This window comes from Centrocercus urophasianus, unplaced genomic scaffold (genome assembly GCF_019232065.1).
Source record: "Centrocercus urophasianus isolate 14NV4802_14NV808 unplaced genomic scaffold, USGS_Curo_1.0 seq_22, whole genome shotgun sequence".
Classification (NCBI taxonomy): Eukaryota; Metazoa; Chordata; class Aves; order Galliformes; family Phasianidae; genus Centrocercus; species Centrocercus urophasianus.
In genome coordinates, this window is record NW_024884778.1 from 17,317,000 (window position 1) to 17,339,062 (window position 22,063).

At 46.8% G+C, this 22,063-nt stretch overlaps 2 protein-coding genes across 2 annotated transcripts in view; both read right to left on the reverse strand.

Annotated features, from left to right (window-relative positions):
• Nucleotides 1–2,184: 2,184 nt before the first annotated feature.
• On the reverse strand, nt 2,185–2,912 carry BRK1 (BRICK1 subunit of SCAR/WAVE actin nucleating complex). The gene is made up of 3 exons (XM_042823554.1): nt 2,761–2,912; nt 2,580–2,662; nt 2,185–2,512 (listed from the first exon to the last, which is right to left on the reverse strand). Exons 1-3 carry the CDS (start codon nt 2,876–2,878, stop codon nt 2,486–2,488), a joined length of 228 nt encoding a protein of 75 aa, XP_042679488.1. The 5' UTR covers nt 2,879–2,912; the 3' UTR covers nt 2,185–2,485.
• Nucleotides 2,913–2,950: 38 nt separating this feature from the next.
• The window catches only part of FANCD2 (FA complementation group D2), a 44,668-nt gene continuing 25,555 nt past the window's right edge, over nt 2,951–22,063 (reverse strand). The window contains exons 26-44 of the mRNA XM_042823851.1: nt 21,626–21,734; nt 21,351–21,449; nt 19,661–19,770; nt 18,357–18,503; nt 16,980–17,096; nt 16,342–16,470; nt 16,027–16,142; nt 14,169–14,282; nt 13,528–13,655; nt 11,950–12,049; nt 10,567–10,689; nt 9,692–9,785; nt 8,810–8,881; nt 7,707–7,745; nt 7,042–7,116; nt 5,977–6,051; nt 3,635–3,781; nt 3,066–3,140; nt 2,951–2,995 (exon numbers count right to left, since the gene is read on the reverse strand). Of these exons, the coding sequence (XP_042679785.1) occupies nt 2,951–2,995; nt 3,066–3,140; nt 3,635–3,781; nt 5,977–6,051; nt 7,042–7,116; nt 7,707–7,745; nt 8,810–8,881; nt 9,692–9,785; nt 10,567–10,689; nt 11,950–12,049; nt 13,528–13,655; nt 14,169–14,282; nt 16,027–16,142; nt 16,342–16,470; nt 16,980–17,096; nt 18,357–18,503; nt 19,661–19,770; nt 21,351–21,449; nt 21,626–21,734 (1,914 nt within the window). The remainder of the gene's footprint in view (nt 2,996–3,065; nt 3,141–3,634; nt 3,782–5,976; nt 6,052–7,041; nt 7,117–7,706; nt 7,746–8,809; nt 8,882–9,691; nt 9,786–10,566; nt 10,690–11,949; nt 12,050–13,527; nt 13,656–14,168; nt 14,283–16,026; nt 16,143–16,341; nt 16,471–16,979; nt 17,097–18,356; nt 18,504–19,660; nt 19,771–21,350; nt 21,450–21,625; nt 21,735–22,063) is intronic.

Genomic DNA, 22,063 nt, shown 5'->3' on the forward strand with positions numbered 1-22,063 from the left:
AGGAGCAGCCGTGTGCCAGCTCCAATTGCTGTGTAAAGTCACCACAATCCACCAATAAAAGTGACAGTTCCATCATGCCACTGTCAGTTTGGTTCTTCTCTGCCTTGTGGTGCAGCTTCAAGGGGAGTCACCGTCCCTGGAGGAGTTCAAGAGCTGTGGGGAGGTGGCCCTGAGGGATGTGGGCAGTGGGCTGGTGGGGAGGCGGTGGCCCTGTTTTGCAGTCTTGATTCCACAACACAAGTACCAGAGCCGTTTTGGATAGGCATATACCCACCTCCACTACTACTCACATTGAAGTCAGTGTGAAGTTGGCCTTAGTTTAGACAGAGCTCCAGCAGCTCTATGTCCCAGCTGGTGATTCCAATGCTTCTGCAGCAGTGCTGCCAAGAACACATCCAGCCACAGCAGTGCAGGGCTGCTGAGCCCCAACAACAAGCACAGAGACTGACAGCGTGCACCGTGTTTATTTTGGGACCTCTCTGACTACTGTATTTCAGTAAGAGCAACCACCATGTGCTTTGGTTTTGCAATATTCTTTAATCACTCATCTAAATTAGAAACCCCATGTAATGCCATGTCTGAATAAATAAAACTCTTAAAAATCACATCCCCCCACACATGCAAGGCCCAAGATTGTGGTAAGTATGGACCCCTGACAGCATTCTCATGAGCAAACAGCGGTGCAGTGATGTGAGTGGGTGCAGACAGCTCAGTGAATCAGAACCTTTGCCACCCCTGTGCCCAGCCGGCAGGGCAAGCCCTCTTTGGGAGAGCACTTCTGCCAGGGCCTTGGCACCCAGAGGGAAGCGGACACCACCTCCTTGCACCTTCAGAGCCTCGCAGAGCTGGGCATTTAGCAGGGACAAACAGCAGTTCTCTGTTAAATTCAATAGCGTTTAAGATTATTTTCTCTTACAGACCTTCTTTCTTATCTTTCCTCAAAGTACAGTGCCTACCACCACGGCTCTGATAGCAAGAAGTACCTAGAGAGCTCCTGGTCCACACCTCATGTGCCTTAGAATGTGCTTTGGATCAGACTGCAACTTTGAATTCAGTCTGTATATCTCACTGTTCTTCTCTGCTGGGCTCTGGGACAAGACTGTGAGCATTAACAACCAGAGGTGCAAGGCTGCCTGAGCACCCAGCTCTCCCAGGGCCACATGAAAGCGTGCTTTGAGGATACAGAGCATGTGTTCATCTGCTGCTACAATACACTTGTGGCAGGGAAAACGCATGTACATCAATATGCTCTGGACACACAGCAGCACCCACTCGTGTTGGAAACAGCAGGTTGGCAGAAGGGGGAACCACTGCAGAGCGTGCCAGAGAGCAGGCAGAGACACAGTGCACAGTCAGCTGAGAAGCAGAGTAAGCAATGGATCTCAAGCCAAGAAGTTATCAAGGTTCAGCCCTAGATCCAGGGATATCTGCAATACTCTGTCTTCCACCCCATTAGGCTGAAGAATGCTATGAGAATTTAGGCAGGAAGGGACCTCTGGAGGTCTGTAACTCCCACTACTGGGCTCCACACAGGTGCACTCGAAGCACTGTCAACTTCCAAGACTGACCCGGTTGCTCAGGGCCTCACCCCCACAAAGCTCTCTGCAGACTCCACTCCAGCCCATCCATGAGCACAAACAGCACACAGGTGGACTTCTGGTATCCACAGGCCACAGTGCAGCTTTCTCCAAGAAGAGCTGGGTGCTCTTCTGCCTGCCCCTGCTGCATGACAGCAGTGTGTCAACCCTCTGACGCACCCAAGCACAGCACCCCACGTCTTGTCAGCTGGCAGCCTTGCAGCAGGGATGTGCAGCCTGACCTGACAGCAAGCTGCGTCACAGAATGGAGAAGGTTGGAGGGGATCTTAAGGATACCATAGGTCCAACCCCCTGCCTTGGGCTGGGTGCCAGGCACCTGGGCAGGATCCCACCCAAGCTGGCCTTTGCTGCCTCCACGGGCACCCACAGCTGGCTACGCAGCTTTGAGATGGCTTAGAGGAGTCTTCTTGCTTTGAGAGCAGAAAGCAAAGCTTCCCACAGACAGGGAAACCTTAAGGTAGAATGCACTCTAGGGAGCAACCAGCTGAGGTCGGGGCTGGCAGCAGGGGGATTAAAAGGGGAATACAAGGCATTTGGGTGTCACATCGGCACTACGAGGAGCTGCAGAATAATGTACCGAGCCTGCTGGGAAGCAACAAGACTTTTACTGCCGCCAACCCCGCGGTCTCCCAACAAAACACTCAACAAGAGCAGTGTGCGTGCGGCTCTGGATGCCCGCTGAAGAACTGCGATAAACGGGGGGGCGGTGCGGGGGGCGGCTTCTCGCTTCTTGCCACTCAGCTCCCGGACAGGAGGAGGAGGAGGAGGAGGAGGAGGAGGAGACGGAGATGCGCATCGCCGGGCGCTGTGCCGGACCCCCAGCGGCACTCCGCGGCCCCGGCAACGCGGCCCCGCCGGCGGGGGAGCGCGGGGGGCTCCGGCGGCGTCTACGTCAGCGTCTCGCCCTTGGTGACCTGCGGGAACAGCGAGCGCTCAGCCCCCGCCCGCGCCGCGCCCCGCCCCGCCCCGCCGCCCGCTCACCCGCGCCTCGATGTACTCGATCCTGCGCTCCAGCGCCGTCAGCTTCTCGTTCAGCGTGGCCAGGCGGGAGCGGCACGACATGTCTGCGGGAGCGGCGGTCAGCGCCCGCCCGCCCGGACCCTTCCCCCTCCTCCTCCTCCTCCTCCTCTTCCTCCTCCCCCCCAAACCCCGCGGCCCTCACCGAAGGAGTTGAGGAAGTCGGCGATCTTCTTGATGGAGCTGGTGATCACCTCGATGTACTCGCGGTTGGCCCAGTCCTGGTGGATCTCTCGCTGCACCGGGTCCTCCTGCACCGACATGGCCGCCGCCGCCGCCCGCGCATGCGCGCCGCCTCCTCTTCCTCTTCCTCCTCCTCCCGCCCCCCCGCGGGCTCAGCGCCCCGCCCCGCCGCTGTCGCTGTCCGCGCCGCCCGGCTCCTGCGGGACAGCGGGCTCAGGAGGCAGCGGGCGGCCCGGCCGGGCGGCGCGGAGCCGTGGGCGGCCCTACCTCGTCTCCGCCGTCCGCCGAGTCCTCCGAGTCCTCCTCCGGAGCTGCAGTAGCCTGGGACAGGATTTCTTCTCCCTGAGCGGAGGGAGGAAAGCGGCGCTGAGCGGGCGGGATGTGAAAGCGTTTCGGTAGCCGATGGGGCAGCGAGCAGAGGGACCCCCGCCCTTATTTGCAAACAGCACGAGTCACCAGTGCGATGGGCCGCACCGGGCCGGCACCCTGAGGTGCAGAACCCGGCCAACTTCAAGTACTTCCCGCTCTGCTACAGCTCTAACAGCCACCTTCACACACAGGGCGGTGAGGCACTGGAACAGGTTGCCAAGGAGGCTGTGGATGCCCCATCCCTGCAGGCATTCAAGGCCAGGCTGGATGTGGCTCTGGGCAGCCTGGGCTGCTGGTTGGTGACCTGCACACAGCAGGGGGTTGGAACTGGGTGAGCACTGTGCTCCTTTTCACCACAGGCCATTCTGTGATTCATTCTATGATTCACGTGGCCTCTTAGCTGCAGTCTGCACAAGGTGAGCACTGTCCCCCAGCTCTCGGTGCCCATGCAGCACAGCAGTGCTCACCTGCAGGTCTCGGTTCTTCAGGATGCCCACCCAGAAGGCCTCCTGGCAGTGGTTGAAAGCTAGCATTGCCTTCACGCGATACACAAACTGTTCCAGGGACTTCTTCAGCAAAGGCACGTGGTTGGTCAGGCCGAGATCCTGGTGAATCTGAAAACAGCACAGAGTGGGTCTGGTTGGTTTGTGCCTAGGCTGAGTGCCTGTAAAACTGAGGCTCCACAAGCCCAGGCTGGGTGGAGAATGTCACTGGCAAAATATGTTCTGCTGTAGCAGCTCCAGGGAACAGCGCTAACCCAGGCCATGGCTACACAGGTGGGATGGAGCAAGCTATTGCTGGTGAAATAGCAGTCATCTCTGCAGGGCAGCAATGAACAGCCGCACAGTGCCAATGCACAGCAAAAAGCAGAGCTATGGCCATCAGAGCACCAAACCACCTGCCTAGGAAGAGACACAGCTACTTGCTGATAGCTGCAAGCTCATCACATCAGATTGCCAAGCACAGAGAAGAAATGAGAAAGATGTAGAATAAACCACTGCAATGGCAATCTCTTCTTGCTCAGTGCCTGACACAGCTCCTTTACATTAGATGTGAGGGATGCAGTACGAACTCAAAAGCCATCTTGTGCAGAACAAAGACAGGCTTTTGGAGGACTGGAACAGGAGGGAAGAGATGGAATTGCTGTAAGCACAAAGCAGCTGAGGAAGGGCAGCTATGCCAGGTAGTGTGTGTGATTTAGCTGTGGGTGAGTAAGCCTGTCTGAGCAGTCTGTTCCTGCAAGGCTTGGATGTGCAATACAGCACGGAGTCATTGCTGAAACAGAGAGCCATAAACAACTACGTTGTGCATAAGAATATTTTTCTTTCATGAGAGTACTTTGCAGCCTTCTAGCATCAGATCCTCTCATTAGCTGCAGTCTGAAATCAGATTAACTGCATATCTTGGATGAGTTCAACACATGAGGGTAGGGAGGCACTGCCTTCCTTCATCTGCTACCAGCAGAGAAGAAGTACCAGAGTAACAACAGCAATCTGTTCTCTGGTCTGAGTACAGGCAGGAGCTGGCAATCATTGGCACCAATCAGAACCTACCCAGGAGCGACTGCAGTAATGACACTGCCAATGTCACTGTTCTCCCTGGGGACTGGAACCTGTCCCACTGCCTGCAGGCAGTTTGAAGTCTCAACAAAGCACCTTCTCATTTGCCAAAATCTGACCCCAGAAATTCTCCTTCTCTCGTTTTCCCCAAACCATTTGGCACAGAGACCTGATCAGACCACACTGGTGAGACAGAAGTATTCACTGACTGTGCTTAGAGGCTAAGAGGGACCACAGGAAACGGCACTTGGACATCCTGGCTGAGTGCAAAGGCAAATACAACACTGAAACTGCAGTGATGTTATCCTGATCACACAGTGAACTGAGACTTTAAAGTAGGCATGAGGATTTCAGTTTCAAATACGAGAATTGCTTTTTAGCATCTCCAGGGTTTGTGCCAGGTTCCAGTTCACCAGACTGACTGGACAGGTTCTCTGCCAGGCTGCAATGGTGTGTTCTGCTTTTCAGCTGAACTTTTCTGCTCCTGATGCCAGCTCTGGACTAAACTGCTAGCAAATCTAATCTGCCTCGTGGAGCCATGCTTTATGGTCTTCTCCCTTCACCTGCCTTGGAAAAGCTTTTGTCAGAAATGTGTTCTTGGGCCTCTGAGGAACGTGGAAGGAACAAAGCAGCACAAGTAAAGTTTTTTCTAACAGCATTTTTCCCCCCGATTGTCTCTCTTGGGACAAGCACTGGCTGCCCGCACTGCAAGCAGGGCGATAGTCCTCCTTCCTTCTTTCCCTCACTTCACTACACAGAGGCTGGCAGACTGGCTGGATGCCACCAGCACAATCCTTTCCATTTGCCCTCTCCTCTAACATCAACATAACAAACCAAGACGACACCTAGAGGGGATTTTGAGTATGGTTGTCTCCTTGTTCTGGCTCACAAGGCTGGTGATCTTTGCCATGGCTTCTCTCACACATTACCAATCTGGCAATTGTACTTTATACCAGGTTTCCAGGGTCTTGGCTTGTGTGTTCAGAAACTCTCTTGCAGATGCCAACAACAGAAGATAACTTTCCTTTTGAATAGGGTATGCTAACCTGATCTGACATCCAATTAAGCAGCTTCCAAATCAAATACTTCAGCTTTCTGGCTGTTGACCGTGGCTATTTCACCTCCTCTCAGAGCTTTTGCTATAACTGACACATGTAAGACTGCAATTAGAACCTGGCCGTGCCCTGGAAAACCAGGGAAAAGAATAAAACGTGTTTACAAGAGGAGTTTGTAGAACAATTGGAACTTACCTTGGAATGGCCACACATGTGGTGGAGCTGTCTGGTACTCAGCTGCAATGTTTTCAGCAAGCTCTGCACATCGTCCTGAAATAAAAACATAGACCAGTAAATAATTGTCAAAGCATTTTGTCCCACAAGTGACTGAAAGAATTAATGTAAGAGTTTTAGACTAAGGAAACCTTTTAGAGGTACAATGAGGAATCATCAGGTGAACAGGATGAGCCATAGGAGAACTGCACTGTGCATGTGGCAATTAAAGGACCACACATCATAACCTATCAATGAAAGCAATTAGGGGCAATTAGGATCAAGATAATCTTGTCACATCTTGCCTAAGTACAACCTTCTAAAGTAGGGGAACTGGAAGGAAAATACGTAATACTGTCAGATTGTGGTATTTGAAACAATTCCAGCATGAGCTCTGGGCAACAACCCATTCTACTGAGTGAATTATGAGGCCCTGTCTATCGTGCAGCAGGTATCCTTTCTGATAACCTAAATCCCTACATATCTGGAGAACAGATCTCAAGTTTGCTACAGAAATGGTCATTTCTTAGAGAGTTGGTTGAAATGTGGAGGCTAAGCAAAAAAACCAAGTCTCACTGACAAACGGGCATTGCCTTGCAACAAAGCAAGAGATCTCAGACTGTTCTTGTCTATGGTGTGGTGCACCTAGGTTGGTCTGCACCCACAGATGTTGAACTACCCAAAGTTGCAAGAATTTTTTGCAAAAACGCTGTCCCTCCAGATTGCAAATCCTCACCAACCTGACCTGCTGAATGTGACCTTCCTACTCTGTCAGGGACACCTCTCTGGTGATGGTATTTGAAGGAGAAGGAGTTTGAAAGGGTTTCTTCTGCTATCAGCAAAGCCATGCAGCTTTGCCAAAGGTTCTTGGCAAGCTGGAAAACATTGTTTGCTGAGGGAGCACTGGACAGGCTAGTGAAGCAAGGCACAGCACAGCTAGAGACATCAGACAGGTTGGTCATTAAGTGTCACAAGTGTTAGGCCAACGTGTTACAGCAAGCACGCTTCCCAACTGAGAGCAGACAGCTCTCTTTGCAAAGCACTTACCCGATGTTTTTTAAAGCTGTGGTCCAGGAGAGGCATGGCAAACTTCAGAAATGCTTCTACAAAGACACGGCCATACTACCAAAAATGACAAATATTTTAAAAGGCAAGTTTAAATTCCTTCTCAAAGAGTCACCAGGAAGTCAGGTAAGACAGCCATACATTCTTTCAAGCTACTCTGAAGACTCCTCTTACTCAGTAGAAGACTATTCTGAAATATACAGGCTCAGTAAGGGGTTCACTTGAATCACTGAAAAGGCAGACTAAAAACACATACTCACACACAACCCTGGTCTTACCAGCAAACTGGCAATAGAATCTAAGTAAACAGAATTAGAGTCACTATAGAAATCCTAGTCAGAAAAGGGAGAGTTGCAGGGAGATGCATGGTCTTCCTGGGCTCCAAGGGAGACCTGCTTGTTGTGCTGTTTACTCTGCCTTGAAGTACCATGGGAAAAGGAGAGAGGGGGAAGGGCTTCAGCAAGTACTGGCAATTGCAGCAAATTCTCTGTGGTTGAGCCATGCAAGGACAGTAAGTGGAAGGGTATAAAAATGTGAAGGTACGTGTGCTCCTTCCAGAGAATGCAGTAACTGCTCTGCTGCACTGGAAACAACTATTCAGAAAAGCTGATGCTTCAGCAGCTCTCTTCAGTGGAGTTCTTACTTACCTTCAGGCAGATGCTGAGTACAGGCCTGCTGTCAAACACCTACGTGGACAAGAGTTAAAGAGTCAGATAAGTCTGCAAATCTGAAGGAAACAATGCAAGCACAGCAAACAATTAAAAATAGCTCACTGTTGCATGCCATTTGCTGGCACGTGGCACCTATTCAAGGCAAAATCCATTCTCAATTTTTGACAGGGAGCACGGTGCAAGTGCATGAAATGTAATGGTTGTCAGACAGAAGTGCTTTGCAGGATGGCCACTCAGCCATCTGAAGAGAGCAGGGAGGCAGACCTTTTGCAGATGGCACAAAATCATCTCAGTGATTCTGAAGTCCTTAATAGCCTGGAAACTGACAGACCCTGCCCAGCTGATAGGCAAGTAGCCATAGAGCAGACAAAGCAAAACTGAGGTGTGCAAAAGAATGTCTTTCACAGGAAACAGTGAAGCTGGTGCATTAATTTGGTGCCAGCTGGCAGAAGGCACCAGTTATCACACAGCTGTGGTCTGAGAACAAAGAAAGAATCTGAATAGGTGGTCTCAGCTCTGCTGAGGGTTTCCTTTTTGTACATGTTTATTTACATTTTTTTGCCAGTTACTAATTCTATCACGAATTTGTGAGCATTTGAACTGACAGAGCACACAGGTGTCAGCAAGTGCTGAGATGTTACCATGGTGCTGCTATGGACTGCAGAAAAAACACCGAGTTAGCTCTATGCTTTCATGCTCTTAGAAGACTGGTGCTGAGAGAGAACACGGAGTGCAAGTAGGGCCCCAGTGAGTGCTGCTATTACAGAAGAATCCAGCTCAATTCAAGAGAACTCATAAGCTGTACTTGAAAAAGCCTGCTTCTCTCTTTGTACAGACTTACCATTTCTGTGACAGCTATGTTATTAAGAAGTGCAGGCTGTAAGAATCAGAGAGTGCTAAAATGGAAACCCTTGTACACAGGTTGTAATGCCTTTATTTACCACCTCCAGGTTGTTCTGCCAGTACATCATCCTTCACACTTTTCTCATGTGCTCATAAACCCAGGTTCACTGGGATGTGCTGGGCATCACAAGGCAAAAGCAGGGACATCACAGATCATCATCACCACAGATCCTCACCTTGACCAAGTTAATGAGGATGTGGAAATTCCGCACAGCAATGTTCCACTTCAGCAGCTTCTCCAGTTGTACCTGATGGGATGCAAGGGGACAGTAACCCAAGATGTGCATTTCCTCTCACTTTGCTGAATGCTCTCACCGTGTTTGCTGTACTCAAAGTGCAGTTATTTTGAAGACAGAGGGACAGAGCTTTACCACAGGAAGATCTATCACAGCAAAAGCACTCAGTGGCAATGCCAGCGTGATCAGGACCCCCACGTCCTGTAATGCTAAGAGTTCACAGAATCACAGAATGGTTGGGTTGGAAGGGACCTTAAAGTTCATCATGTTCCAACCCCACTGCTGTGGGCTGGTTGCCCCTCACCAGGTCAGGCTGCCCAGGGGCCAGGAAAAATTCTGCACAGAAAGGATACGTGTAGAATGCTGTGTGGCCCATCCAGGACATCAGTAATCCCCAGAATTAAGCTGAGTTTGATAAAGAATTCAGACAGCTGCCAGATGCACACTTGTATTCATATTTATCTTCCTCTGGCATTAATACCACTTCTTTGTTTTTAGAAGCTTTAGGTTGGAAAATAATTTTGTGAAGCCACACAGGTGTGCAGACCACCTGCACAGCATATTAGTTTGTGGATTGCTACCTGTTTTCATAGCTTCTGATAGATTTACTGGATTTTTAGATGGTGGAAAGCAGGAACAAAAGGATGCTAGTCACATATTAACCTGTGTATCAGTTTGAGCTGATAAAGGAACCTCTCTGACTGCATTTCCCAGTCCACGTTCAGCAGTAGATTCCTTTACAAGCTGTACATCTTTATTATACCACCCAGTTTAGCTTAGGTCCTTCTCCCCTCTGTGATACCAATGCATCTGTTTTCCTACCTCACTTGAGTCTGATGGTTTCCCAGCTGGGATGCTTTTCACAGAACTCTCAAGCTGAGCCATCATTACTCTGAAGAAAACTGGGAATGTCTGTCTGTGAAGAAAGAGAGAGCAAAACTGAAAGCCATCCACTGGCATCTGGATAAACTCATCCCTAAAACAGCTTGGAAACTCAGAGATTGCCCCATTGGGCATCCTTCTTAGTAGGAAATCCCAGGAGATTAAGCCTAGGGCTCATAAGCAGGTACTGCCCAAGCACTCAACGCAGATGGAGAATGCTGGATAGTCACTACCAGTTCCCCAGTATAAATTAGACAGACACCTTCTTCCTCTTTGTAGCCCTGGGAGCGCACAAGTCTGCAGTTCATAGCATAAGATGAGTTTGGTACCTCAAAAACACACAAATTTTGTCTATCCCTATGTAAGCAACATTTCTTAGTTGCTGTGCTGGCAGCAAGAATCACCCAAATCCAAGTATGGAGCTTTTGCAAACTACATATTAACCCAGGAGTGCTTTCAGCCACCCCAGGTCACCAAAGGTGACTTTTAGTGTGCTTTCTATCACTGCAGTGGCATGTAAAGGAGTAGCACACACGACAACAGACAACAGCTCATTCTCCATGTGAAATGGCTTGCAAATAAAAGCTCAACATTGCATCAATGCACAAGGATTTATCACCTCAATTTAAAGCTAATAATTATTTACTTATCTATTATGGACTGCCAAAAATACTTAGGAATGCCCAGAGTTGCCTGCAGTGGCACTAAGATGAAATTATTACATAACAGACAACAAAATATGAAAATAAATATAGAACAAGTAGAAAATGTCCCTGTGTACCTTGTGATGTTCTGATGTCTACTGAGGTAATTACCTGCTCAGTGTGGGATACGTAGAAGAACATCCATCTTTGGCAGAATTGATCAACTCAGGAATACCAACACTGGAGATTTCTTCTATAGCTTTCAAGATGTCATCTGTGTGCTCCAGGTAGACACTGAATCCAAAACCAGCTTAGTTCATTAGTAAATATTACACAGAATAACACAGCAAGCTCTTGAACTTTGCACTGCCTGTAGCACGTAGCCTAAAATTGCCTGGTTCATTCTTATGCTGAGTATCTTCAGGCTCCTTCAGTACCCTTGGGTTTCTGTCCAGCCCCACAGATCTGTGTGTGTTCAAGCAATGCAGTAGGTGGCTTACTATTTCCCTTTGGATACAAAAGGCTTCCTTCTGCTCCCTGTCTCTGTCTTCTAGCTCCTGGGATGGCTATTTTGAGAACTATTACCTACTAATAAAGAATGAGGCCAAAGGCAGCATTAAGCACAGCAGCAATCTCCTCATCTCTCATAATCATGCTTCCCTGCACATCCAATAAAGGATGGAGACTCTCCTTATCTTCCTTCTGTTGTTTATGTACTTACAAAAACATTTTTTATTGTCTGTCACTTTAGTGGCCAAGTTAAGCTCTAGCTTGGCTTTGGCCCTTCTGATTTCCTCCCAGCATAAATGCACATTTGTAGTCTCCTTGACCTGCCTGCCTCTTCTTCCAAAGGTCATAAACTCTTTTGGCCCAGGGCAGCCTGCTTTCTTCTGATGAAGAAGGGCAACTGAAACAAGGTGACTTCCAGAGATCCCTTCCAGTTTTCACCATCCCATGATTCTGTCTCACCTAAGACTCAGCCCTGTTCTCCTCGCCTTTAGTGAGAGTGGATTTGTGTTCAGTTTTATGAAAACAAAACCAGAAGCTTGGGTCCAGACATTCACACATGCCTTCACACACATCTGTAGATGTGCTGATGTACGCTGACAAGCTACAGTGCAGCTAACACAAGGTCCAAGCGTGCTTTCTTTACTATGGGTGGTGAGGTGCTGGAACAGCTGCCCAGAGAGGATGTGGATGCCTGTCCACCCCTGGAGGTGTTCAAGGCCAGGTTGGAGGGGGCCCTGGGCAGCCTGGCCTGGTATGAAATGGGGAGGTTGGTGGCCCCCCCTGTGGCAGGGGAGTTGGAGACTCATGATCCTTGAGGTCCCTTCCAACCCGGGCCATTCTGTGATTCTGTGCTTCTATGGCCAGTGACCAGCAGAATTCTTCCCATCACACACTGTCTTCCAGTGATGTAGAAACAGTGTGCTAAGCCAAACTGCCTAAGTATGAGGATTATGACCAAGAGGAGTTGTTCCTCTGCAACACCAGCAACTAAGAGAAAAGGTTCCACAGTGTCTTAATGTGCTGTTACAAAGGCTTGAGTCTTACCAGAGCAAAGTATGCAGTGCACTGTTGAAGTGGCTGCCCTTCTCGCGATCCCCACCAGGCTTCATCCATGACTGGCAGAGGAACTGCTTTGCTAGTGAAGCTGGAAAAGGTAAGGAATAACTTACAGAAGGAATCAAATGTGTTTTGTTTCCCAAGAATCCAAAACAATTTCCTTCTTCCATAAAAAGGCCATGTGTCCAGATGGCTTGCCAAAAGATCACAGCATCATTACCCTTCAGTATGCTTGAACTTTGAGAAGATGGAATGCATTTTCCCCAGAAAGCAGTAAGGTCACAAGCTGAAAGAGGCTGAGACTAGACATAAGGAGGAAGTTATCCATTGCGAGGTAGGTTCGTAGGTTGCCCAGAGAAACTGTGGATGCTCCATCCCTGGAAGTGTTCCAGGTTTTGAGCAGCCTGGTCTGTTGTGAGCTGTCCCTGCCCATGGCAGAGGGAGGAGGCACAACTATGGTTTGGCCCCTTCCAACCCAAACTGTTCTGCAACCTATCCCAACAATACATGCACATCCAGTATGCTCCTGGTTTGGAATACCCACTTTCATCAGAAGCCATCCACCTCCAGCTTAGGTCAAGCATAAGGTCTTTGGTAGCTCCTACAAGCCAAATATTTAAACAAGGCAATATGCCACCCTTAGGGCATCCATTTCTAAAAACTGTATTCCAATAACAAGTAACTTTTTGCTTTGGCCACAGCTTTGTAACCATGACTGTTAACTGAAGTTTACAGATTACTCACAACTTCTAACGAATTTGTTTCTCTTTTGCAGAAATGCTTACCAACAGAACATTATTAGTAAAAACGGGTTATTCCCTGACACGGTCTGTGGGTAGTTCTTCCAACGTGGGACGGTTTAAAACAGTAAAAATCCCATCAAAGTAGGGAATTTATCAGTGAGTGGCCGTGGGTATCTGAGAAAGACAAATTCTAGAGGCGTTGCAGTATGACAAGTACAGCTGAGAGGGGAGACCATCTTCATCATACACTGAAATAAAGAATTACAAGTGGAGACAAACTACTTTTCTTGTATATTCCTTGCAAGGATGCCTATGCCTCACCTTCTTGAAGGTGATTCTTCTTACAGTCCTGGTCCTAATCCCTACGAAGGCCAGTTCTCTTGACTGAGATGCACACAGCTGTCGCTGATTTTTTTCTCCCTCCACTCTGGAGTAACAGCTCTACCTGCACAGTTTATTTCCACAATTCTTGGAAATGAACTGTCACAACAAACTGAGCTACGTGTACTTACCAGGAAGTTACACCCAGTTACATCTGTGATCAGCTCCATCATTAGCAGCTAAACTGAACAGCAAACTTACTCACAGAGCTCTTAAAAGCCGTGAGGCTCCAATTTCAAAAAGCACTAACCAAAAGAGCTGGAGTTTGCCTTTCTGCATAAGACTGAGGCACAGCAAAACAAGTACCAAAGAGCTCCCAATAGACTTACTGCAGTTCCTTTTACTAACTGCTACAACTGTTCATTTGCAGACATAACCCAAGATTTACAAAAAAAGAACAGCACAAAAACTAATCCAGGAGAAAAGGCTCTTCACACATTACCCATTTTCTCTCTCTTCCAGCCAGTCATTGGTTTTTCAGAGATGGCCATCAGGAGCTGAGTGAGGATGAATGCACACTGGAAGCTGGGAATGCTCTGCTGGAAATTCAGTAGGTATTGGAAACTCTCACTGCAGAATGACAGGAAAGCAAAAAGGTGAAGACAGCATAGATAGGGTAATCTCCAGCAACAGACTGGCTCAAGATCCAAGGTCTCCCTAGCCTAGCACTTGTCTCTAGCAGTTCCATTCTGAAGAAAGGGTAGCAACCTGCAGTAGACAAAAAGTCAATGACTGAGAAAACTCTTGTAAGCCCTAGCTGCTCTAAGCTTAGCAACATCTTTATACACTGCTTTTGTCTTGTGCCCTGTAGACATTTTAACTGCTCAGAACCCATCTGCTCCTTCTGTGAATCCTACTGACCTGCTAGTTTCACACAGCATGCTTACACATGCACCCCATAGACTAATGCCTATCTTATAATCCAACAGTTCATTTTATCAGCTTTGACTGCACTGCCATTCAAATGAAATGCAAACCTTTCTGTTTAGAGGTGTTCAGAGCCCTAAGAGAGCTCCTGAACACACACTGATACATAATGTTTGAAATCTATCACTTTCAGAGCTTGGGAAACATTGACTGTACCTTATCAGCTCTTCAAGAGGAACAAACTCCGTCTCTTCTGGCTTCAGCCTGTCTGCAAGTACCTGCAGAGCTGACCTCAGCAAGTTGGAATTCTCATGCTGAGAAAAACCATTCCTGAGGGTAGAAAAAGTCCAGCTCAGCACCAGAGTAGGAGGAGAGATACTGCATAGAAAAGCATATCTGAGCAGATGTTTGCAACTGGGATGTTTGATGCAAAGAAGCCAATACACCAGAAGAGCCCAGCAACATGGAAGTTATAGGGGGCACAAAAACTGAAAGCCGATTGTAACTGCTAGCTTTGTCCATTATGGTTTGTCTTTTCCAGGGAATGTAAAACCTCGTGTACACAGGTTACCCACTTTACAGTTCACAGATTTCAGATCCAGGTTGGAAGGAAAAAAATCTTTCCACATAAGTACAAGTCCATATATACTAAAACAATATTATGCAGATCTGAAAAATAGAGGATGCCTATTGACAGTTGCTGTGCAAGTGCAGTGAGGTGTGCAGTCAGCTGTCAAGCAGTAAGCAGAAGCCTAACAGGAAGGAAAAGACCTTCATCAAGACCTTCATTAACTCTTTGAACTACCACTGTCTGTGAAATTATCCACTCTGACTACAAATTCTGGAAGTGCTGGCTCCATGCTCTACATCTTCACACTGAACACAGGGGCTTGATAACAGTAAAGATCAAGTGCACCTTTAACACAGAAGATAATTCATGATTGCCAACAAATGAGAGATTCACGAAACATTAATGTAAGTTACAATTGGGCTGGTGGACATCTAGCCCCCAGTATATGTCTGCTTGTTTCATATCAAGACAGAACTATCTTACTGTTCACATGGAATAGAGGGTAAACTCATCTTGAGCTGCCGGTGCACAAAGAGAGAAGAGTCCTTTGGTTTACAAGATGGGTAGATTAAAGAACAACAAATTCATAATTCGTAATGAGAAAATGATCAGTTTGGAAACAGCCAGAAGTGCCATCAGGGTCTCTATGGCTTTAGCAGCGGCTAACAGGAGAGGCACACCTCAGTAAGAAGCAGAAGAGGCATCATCAGCTGCTTACCTTCGCACATGGCATAAAAGAACTGTTCAGTTTGATTAGAAAACAAGAAAACCTACAAAATTCTGCTAGATTCTGAAGAAAGTTTAACGTTTACAAAGCATTCAAAGTTCAGGGAGTGCCAAAGGCGTGTTGATTTGCATTCTGCTGCTTCCTTCTCTTGCTCTTTTTACACTTGCTCCTACCTTCAAAGCACAACCAAGGGAAACCACTTTCCACACTCAGATCTAAATTAGGATTCAGAAAAAAAAAAAACAAAACTGTGCAATGCTACCCTGAATTTTGTTAACAGACGCAGAAGTTAAATTCAGAGTGAACGTACAATTACAGTTTGGCATTTCAGAATCTGGTTCAAGAGCATCAGCAGCAAAAGCTCATCAGTGAAATGCACATCCATTATTTCCAGTGAAAAAAATTAATCCTTTCATTGCTCAACATTGAGGCAGTGACAAATTAGCACGAGGCTTGCTGGGCAAGAAATTCCAAGATCCCCATGCAGAATGGGGTGGCAGTATTCCACCTATGCCAGTCATCATCCAAAAAATCACACGGATCAGTGCACTGAATGCTGGCCTGTTCTGTGCTTCCAACTGTTCTGCATTCACTCTCAATCACTGGCTTTGTTCAGGGGAGTCAACGACAAAGCATTTAAATGTCTCCAGACACAGCAGAGTGCAGTTCTGCAAGACTGGTAGGTCATCAGTTGGGTACAAACACTACAGAGGAACATGAAAGGGAGGGAGCACACAAACTTTGTTCATTTATGTGACCCTTTGGTTTAAACTCACCATGCAAACAGCAAGCGAAAAGTTTGCAGCAGCTGGTGGTAACAAGAGGACATCAGCTGGTACTCCTGGATGTCCAGTCCTGATTCACCTACCACACCTTGGTTTGGTATAACTGTCTTCAATGCAGAACAAATTTTTCATTAAATACTAGTCCAGGGAAAGAAAACGGCAAAAGAACACATTTCTATCAACTCAGTGCTTAAAACACCCTGCAACACACCAAAGCCACTCTCTTTTCCCCACAAATAAAACCAAAAATATTTCTAGAGGCAACAAAACTTGATGATTTTTGAGTCAAAATCGCTGCCCGCTGACCTGGAAGTAGTTGTGCATGTTCTCCATGTGATTGCACAGTGGCTTTAGAAGCTTGACTACACACACAGCAACTTCCTTCGGGGATCTCTGACAAAGGTGGGAAAAACCAATATCCTTGTTGCCTTTTTCCTGTAGCAAACCAAAATTTTAAAGTCATTTCAGTCTTACTTGATAATAACTTCAGAAGTCATCACCCAGAAAACCAAGGACTCCTTGCACTGAAGGTGTTATTCTAAAGAATATGAAAACATACAGGGGAAAAAAATAAAAAACAGAAAATTGATTCTAACACCTTCTGTCTGCTTAAGCTGAGCTGCTTCTTGAACAGCAGAGCCAGTTGCTCCAAGCTGGGCAGGGAGAAGTGCCACCTGAGTTTTGGGCTACATGGTTTTCCCTCAGCTGCATGCACTTTCCCAAGACATGGAGAGAATTAGATGCTGCAAACACTTTGGTGAGTGATGCAGTACAGTAATTTCTTTTGAAAAGGCAACTGCTGCTCTGACACAGCTGGGAGACAGACTGCCATTCAACTGCAAGGTGAATATATTTCTGAAAAACATTTAGTCAGGAAAGGCTGGAAGCCACTGATGAGCTCTGCCAGCCCGGGTCACGGCCCACCAAGCTGCTGCTGGACACACCTTGAAGAAGGGCACTCTCCTAGTGGGGCCTGGGGTCAGCACATGTTCTAGCTTCCAGCACATGTCATCCAGAAGGAAGCAGAGCTCAGCAGGCCCCAGCTGCACAACTTCGCTAGCCTGCAATTACAAGGAAGAAAAGTCAATTCCAGGACTCAGCACCTAATCGTAGTGCCTTGAAGCTGACGTTCACTCCCTCACTTTCCAGTTATGTCTCCTGGCTTAGTTAACCTCTGCCAGGGAGCAATTTGGTAGATGCTAGGCTTTTGCCCTTTCCATTGTAGGGATGGGTTATCAGTTCTGGTTACTCAAAGCACAAGGTGGATCTGGTGCTCTGAACATAACTCCAGTAACACCCAGCTACTGAGAGAGAACGTGTTTATACACTGAAGTTCAAAATCACAGAATTGTAGGGGCTGGAAGGAACCTCTGGGTCCAAGCTCCTGCTAAAGCAAGTTCTGTATGATACACAGGAAAGTGCCCAGGGATGTTTTAAATCTTTCCAGGGGAGGCTCCACAACCTCTCTGGACAGCTGGTTTCAGTGCTCTGCCACCTCATAGTAAAGAGTTTTTTCCTGTGTTCAGATGGAACTTCCTACATTTCAGTTTGTGACACTTGCCCGTTTTCCTGTCACAGGGCACCACCAAAGAGCCTGGCCCCATCCACTTGACTCCCACCCATTAGATATTTATGAGCACTAATAAGATTTCTTCTCAGGTAATCATTTGAAATAATGCCACATGTGCCAGGAGGTTTCTCACATAGCCTTACAAGTCCCTGCACACGTGGTGATAGCTGTCCTTGGAGCAGGGCAGTCTGCACTCCACACTGCCACAACCTTTTTGCATTTTACTAATCCTATGGTTGCATAACAAAGTTAGACTCCAGATGGACTGAGCCTGCCTACAAAGAGTCAAACAAAATTAAGCACTTCTGCTCTCCATCTCCATAGTAATGCAGAGTTTTATATAAGCTTCCAGATGGCAAACATCCATGACACCAGTCTCGTTTTTGCACCCTGTTTCGCCTCTAACAACGACTTGAGACAGCTGCCTTTTTGCAACATGGACTCTACTGTCATAGATTCTTTGGAATGGGCAGGCCCCCTCATAGTGTTTTTAACATGCTATACCTCAGCAGTGTTCAGTATTAAAGCTTTTCTCTTTCCATAAAGTTATACATGCTATACTATGTCTTTTTTTCCTTATATCTAGTGGGTGGCAAACTTGCTAACAGCAGAGAGGGTTGGACTACTTCCCATCCCAAGGGGAAGATTCTGTGATACACAATATTAACTTTACTTAGGTTTCACTTTAATGGAGCAGGAGAGGCCAAGGCCACAGCGAGGCAATCAGTAACACAAAAATGGTTGCACTCACCTCTGTGTGCATCTCTGTGTCCAGGACAGACCTTGTCAGCAGCCCACAGTGGAGTACAGAGAACACTTCCAGGTCCAGCTCTCGGAAGTAGGGGCGATAACTCTGCAGCTGTGCCAGAGGGTTTCCTGCCTCTCTCTCAGCAGCACTCTGAAAAATGAATGGCAGAACTCAGCTTGCAACCTGCAGCACTTTCTAGCTCAAATAAACCTATTTCTTCTACACAGTCCTCTGTATTTCTTGCAAAGATGAAACAAGACTAAGAACAATTTGCAACGGGTAGCAGAGATGAATACACACAATCAGAAGCATCTTCATTGTGGATTGTACAGGTCACTAAACATTTTCTGGAAAAAATAACATATAGGAAACCAGAATAATCTTTGCTATCTCCTTTCTGTGAAACAATGGCTGCATGAAATTCATCCTGGACTGGTGAAAGACAGCGTAAGCACCATAAGAGACAAATGTTTTTATCTCTGATAAACACCAGGATGGTAAACCATGGCATGCTATACTGCTTGTTGGCCCCAAACCTATGCATTCCTAAGAGATTCACTCCATGTAACCCTGCCACGTGAGCAGGATGTGGATCATGCAGGATTTATGGATTTTGTCATCCATGCATTTCTCTGGGACCAATACTCCTGTTGCTAAAAAAAGTTTTACATCCATTAATTTCCAGAACTACCCAAGACTTCGCTCATCTTAACTTAAGTGACTTTGTTATGGTACTTGACTCAGTTTTCATAGCTGTGCAGTGGCATGGAGACAGGAAAAGCATATTTGCTGGACCAAAAAAAATGGTAAAATAGGCTCTGAATATCAATCATTAGTAACAGTGTAGTGGTAGTTGTGCCTTGAAGGATGTCTGAGATCCCAGCATCTGGGATACTGAGTCCAAAGCCAGGCACACTTCCCTGGGCCCTCTCCTTCAGCTAGCACAGATTGTGCATTCTGGGCATAATGTTAAGAGCTTGCTTCAGAGAACAAGAAAGAAGATCCAACAATCCATTTATTGATAGATTTGGGGAGCAGCTCTTAGTGTGTGAAGAAAATGGGTCATTTTAAGTATGCTTTATGATGAATATATTGATCAAATACCTCAAGAAAGAACTAAAAAATGAGAAAAAAAAGAGACTGAAGCAGACTAGAATCAGAGGTATGTATTTTCTTACAGGGGTCTGTATTTTCCAGATTTACATCAATTTCTGACTTGAAACTAGGAACTGCACTTGCCTGCAGTACTTCAAAGCTTCTGTTTTTATTTCATTTCCCTTTACCTTTCCTGCAGGGTATGTACCTACCTTCTCCAGCTCGGAGAGCTCAGTATCAGGCTGGTTTCCATCAGAACTTTCATCTGCCTGAGTATGCTCTGCACTGCAGGCTTTGCTGCTGTCAGACTTTTTTTTCTTTCCTTGAAGAAAACAGCAAATTCAGGAGAGAAAAAAAAAAGGGGGGGGAGGAGGGAGGAAGAGAGAGGTTGCAGTGTGTTCAAATAGTGCTGCAAGGCAGGAAAACAGCAGAGGTTGTACTTCAATCAGCCCTAAGAAAGCACGGAACACACACAGGTTGTGAGTCACCTGTAGCCAGGGTCACAGTGCAAAAGAAAGCCAAATGCATTTGGGACTCTCTCTTCAACCAGTTCCTCTTTCATGAAGTAAAATCACAGTAAGAAATTGAAGCAAGTCTCACTTTTCTCACAGAACTGTAAACATGTTATGCAGTGATTGCCAAAATGGTGGGTCATCATCTTAAAAAGTGCTTGAACAAAAAATTAGCATTGCTGTCTCTCAGCAGTGACAAAGGCAGAGGACCTGGAAAAGGGCAAACAGCTACTGGTGGGGCTCATGGGGATGCTGTACCAACAGCAGAACATCTCAATTAATTCCCAGCAAAGGACCTCACTGCTGACAAAGGAGGGAAGACTCACATCTGACACAGTAGCACAAAGATTACTTGAAATCAGTGTAGTTTCTTTAAGTGTACACAATGTACTTGACTACATGGGCATCCAGTAAGTCACTAGGGCAAGGAAACATTCACTCAAGGTTCCAAAGTTGTTCCAGTGCAACATTCCTGCCACTCTGTCTGCTGCCTCGGGGGACTGACAGCTTGCCAATGGAATCCCCATGAATGTAAAGGGGTGTAAGGAGGATTCAGGAAAATTAAGGCTGTTGGGTTTGTCCTCCATTGCTGGAAAAGATCACTGAGCACATGGACATGCAGGCTGTTGGAAAGAAGCAGGGCTGCCAGGCTGCTGATATCACACTGATAAAAGGAATCCAGCATCCCCTAGAGATCTAGATATCCAAAAAGCCTCATATAAAGTTTTACACCAAAAGCCCTTAAAGAACTGGATGAAAGAACAGGTGCATTCTTGGACAGAAAGCTTGTTAGAGGAGAAGCAGCAAAGAGAAGGGCTTAATGTGCACTTTTCACATGGAGTCAGCTATAGAATCCTTTAAAAATTGGCTTTATTCAGTTTCATAAGTAACTCAGAGAAGGGAATGCCGGGGAAACTTCCAGCAAATGTTTCCAGGGAGCCTGACCACTGGGTACAGACAGTAAATAGGTTAAAACAGTGAAGAACTCACCTTGCAAAAAGTAAGCAGCCAAGGCAGCTTACTATGTAACCACAAAGGATATGAAATAAGGCAGCTCAGAGTGCGAGTAGAGAACTGGAAAACCTTCCCCTCCTTAGTGGCAGCAAACTATTTACTTTGGCTGAGCAAAACCAAAAAGTAGGGTGAAATTGGTGTGGAAACCATATGAGCCCATGCGACTGTGACCCATGTGATGGATTTTTTTTTTTTGGTAGGCAATATGAGCTGAGCTCAGGAATCTCTTGGTCTGATCTGAGCTTACCAGTCTGCAGAACATAATCATAACTTTCCTTCTGCCTTAATTACTCTCACACGACAGGTCCAGTGCAACATGCTGGTCCAACCCAACATCACCAACCCATCATCCTTAAGCATTACAAGATTTCCTTACCATTTTTTTTTCTCACTGGACCACCAGCATTAATAGATGGTACACCTTCTGGGGCTTCAGAATCAAAAGTAGCAGGTGGTGGGACATAGCCAGGGGTTGCTGAAAGAGCCAAAACACAGACATTTGTTTGACTCAGTTCCTGAATGAGAAAATACAGGCAAATACACATCTAGAGGAAGTACCCCATCTTTCATCGTCCCCACGAAAGGGGAGACAATACATTACATGACACAGCTGAGGCCCAGAACATACAGATAGAAATACTCCACATTCACCTGACAAACATTTTCCTAGCACATTCTGCAGCTCTGTGATGTTCTGTAGTCGAGTCAGAACTTTCCCCTTCATCTCAGCATCTTGTTGTTGGCAGAAGGCATTTACAACCTAGAAGCATAAAACAAACTGACTTAGGGAGACTGACAAACTGAATTAGGGAGGTGTGCACCCTTACTACTTTTTCTTTTCCTAAACAGCATTTCTATGTCCTGAATAAGCACGCGACACTCAGCACAAGTGGCCCATCTGACCAGATCTAGACTGTGGGAACAGAACTCTTCAGAAGCCCCTATGAAAACAGACATATCATAGAATGGCCTGGGTTGAAAAGGACCACAATGAGCATCCAGTTTCAACCCCCTGCTGTGTGCAGGTCACCAACCAGCAGCCCAGGCTGCCCAGAGCCACATCCAGCCTGGCCTTGGATGCCTGCAGGG

What these genes read in the sequence shown, in the direction of transcription:
- BRK1 (XM_042823554.1), bottom strand. Translation starts at nt 2,878, where the DNA reads ATGTCGGTGCAGGAGGACCCGGTGCAGCGAGAGATCCACCAGGACTGG. An exon ending in CGACTTCCTCAACTCCTTCG is followed by an intron (nt 2,663 to 2,760) that starts GTGAGGGCCGCG and finishes CCGCTCCCGCAG; the next exon opens with ACATGTCGTGCCGCTCCCGC. An exon ending in TCGAGTACATCGAGGCGCGG is followed by an intron (nt 2,513 to 2,579) that starts GTGAGCGGGCGG and finishes CTGTTCCCGCAG; the next exon opens with GTCACCAAGGGCGAGACGCT.